Raw genomic sequence first — 1,680 nt, forward strand, 5'->3', positions numbered from 1 at the left:
GCGGGGGGCGCAGGGCGGGGGCCGGCACCGGCGGGGGGCAGCGGGGAGGCCGCGCCGGACGGTAACGGAGGGGGAGGGGACCCCTTGTTGGGGTCCTGGGGGAGACTGGGGGGCCTTGGGACTCTCAGGGGGGCCCTGGGACTCTCAGGGGGACCTTGGGACGCTCAGGGAGGGGCTGGGGTAGCCCCTGGAGGGGAGATTGGGGGTCCCTTGGGGTTACTGGGGGTCCTGGGAGGGAATTGGGGGCCCTGGAGGGGGGCGGGATTGGGGATCCCTGAAGGGGGGTGGGTTCCCCTCGTTGAGGGTTGGGGGCTTGGGGACTCCCCAGTGAGCACTGGGAGCGCTGGGGGACAATGGGAGGAACTGGGGAACACTGGGAGGGACACTGGGAGACACTGGGGGGCTCTGGGAACACTGGGGGACTCTGGGAGGAACTGGGGGGCACTGGGGGCTGAGCCCTGGGGGTGTCTCATTCCCCCTTTTCCCAACTATCCCTGAGTTTTTTCCCTTGGGAGAGGCCGAAGGGCGGCACTTGGAATTCCAGCCATGGATTTGGGATGTCTGGGATCCCCCCTGACTCCAGAGACATTCCCAGCCTGCCCTGGGAGAGAGCTGGGAGAACAAATCCCTGTCCCCTCCTTTCCCTGTCAAATTCCACCTGGGAATGTTCCCCTGACTCCTGGATTTGTGTGTGCTAATTGGTCTCGTTGTTAATGAAGGGAAACTGGGGAATGGGGAGCTCTGGAGAAGATCCCTGCCAGGACAGCCCTGAGGGATGAGGGGCTGGGAATTCCTTGTGTTCTGGATCCCTCTTCTTGAGGAATTTTCCCGGGATTTTCCCCGTGTTCCCCCTCAGGAAGGACACGTCCGAGCTGTCCGAGTCAGCTGACGGCTCTTCCCACGTGGAGGGGAATTCCTTGGAATCTGCCAGCAGGGAAGCCTATTTCAGCAGGGTGGAAACCTTCACCATATCCTTTGGGATGCTCCCCCTTGGAATGCCCCACAGGGATCAAACCCGGCCCCTGCCCCTACCCAGGACATCCCCAAATCCCTGGGAGCGTTTCCAAACATTCCTGGAGCTCCTGGGGCCGTGACCATTCCCTGGGGAGCTGTTCCTCTTTCCCTGAAATCCAGCTCACCCCCCCTGGCACAGCTCCAGCATTCCTGGGATCTCCCAGGGAGCAGGGATTGGTGCTCCCTGCACTGCCCTTCCTCAGGGATCTCCTCCAAGCTCTTCCCTTCTTCCTGGAAGTTTTTTTGTTCCCAAGGAAACTGGAATTTTTTTGGGATTCCCCCCCGGCACAGCTCCAGCCATTCCCTGGGATCCTGCTCTGTCCCTTCATTTCCCTTCCCGAGGAATCCCCTTGGGGCTCTTCCCCCCTTCCTGGAAGCTTCTTTTCTCCCATATAAATGGGATTTTTTTGGGATCCCCCCGGCACAGTTCCCACCGCTCCCTGGGATCCCGCCCCTTGCTCCCTTTCCCTTCCTGAGGAATGCCTGGGTCTGTCCTGATGCTGGGATGGGGTTGGGATGGGGGTTGGGATGGGTGTTGGTGTTGGTATGGGTACTGGGATGGGTGCTGGGATGGGTGTTGGTGCTGGGATGGCTGTTAGGATGGGTGTTGGTGTTGGGCTGGGTGCTGGGGTGGCTGGGCTGGGTGTTGGGGTGGGTGTTGGTGTT

The 1,680-nt window shown here is 61.4% G+C and overlaps 1 protein-coding gene across 1 annotated transcript in view; it reads left to right on the plus strand.

Annotated features, from left to right (window-relative positions):
• Positions 1 to 1,680, plus strand: part of ZC3HC1 (zinc finger C3HC-type containing 1) — a 17,104-nt gene that overhangs the window by 1,675 nt on the left and 13,749 nt on the right. Inside the window, exon 2 of the mRNA XM_027909672.1 lies at positions 857 to 1,059. Coding sequence (XP_027765473.1) covers positions 857 to 1,059 — 203 coding nt within the window. The remainder of the gene's footprint in view (positions 1 to 856; positions 1,060 to 1,680) is intronic.

This window comes from Empidonax traillii, unplaced genomic scaffold, assembly GCF_003031625.1.
Source record: "Empidonax traillii isolate 1590-97213 ecotype Southwest subspecies unplaced genomic scaffold, ASM303162v1 scaffold2300:size67345, whole genome shotgun sequence".
NCBI classification, from domain to species: Eukaryota; Metazoa; Chordata; class Aves; order Passeriformes; family Tyrannidae; genus Empidonax; species Empidonax traillii.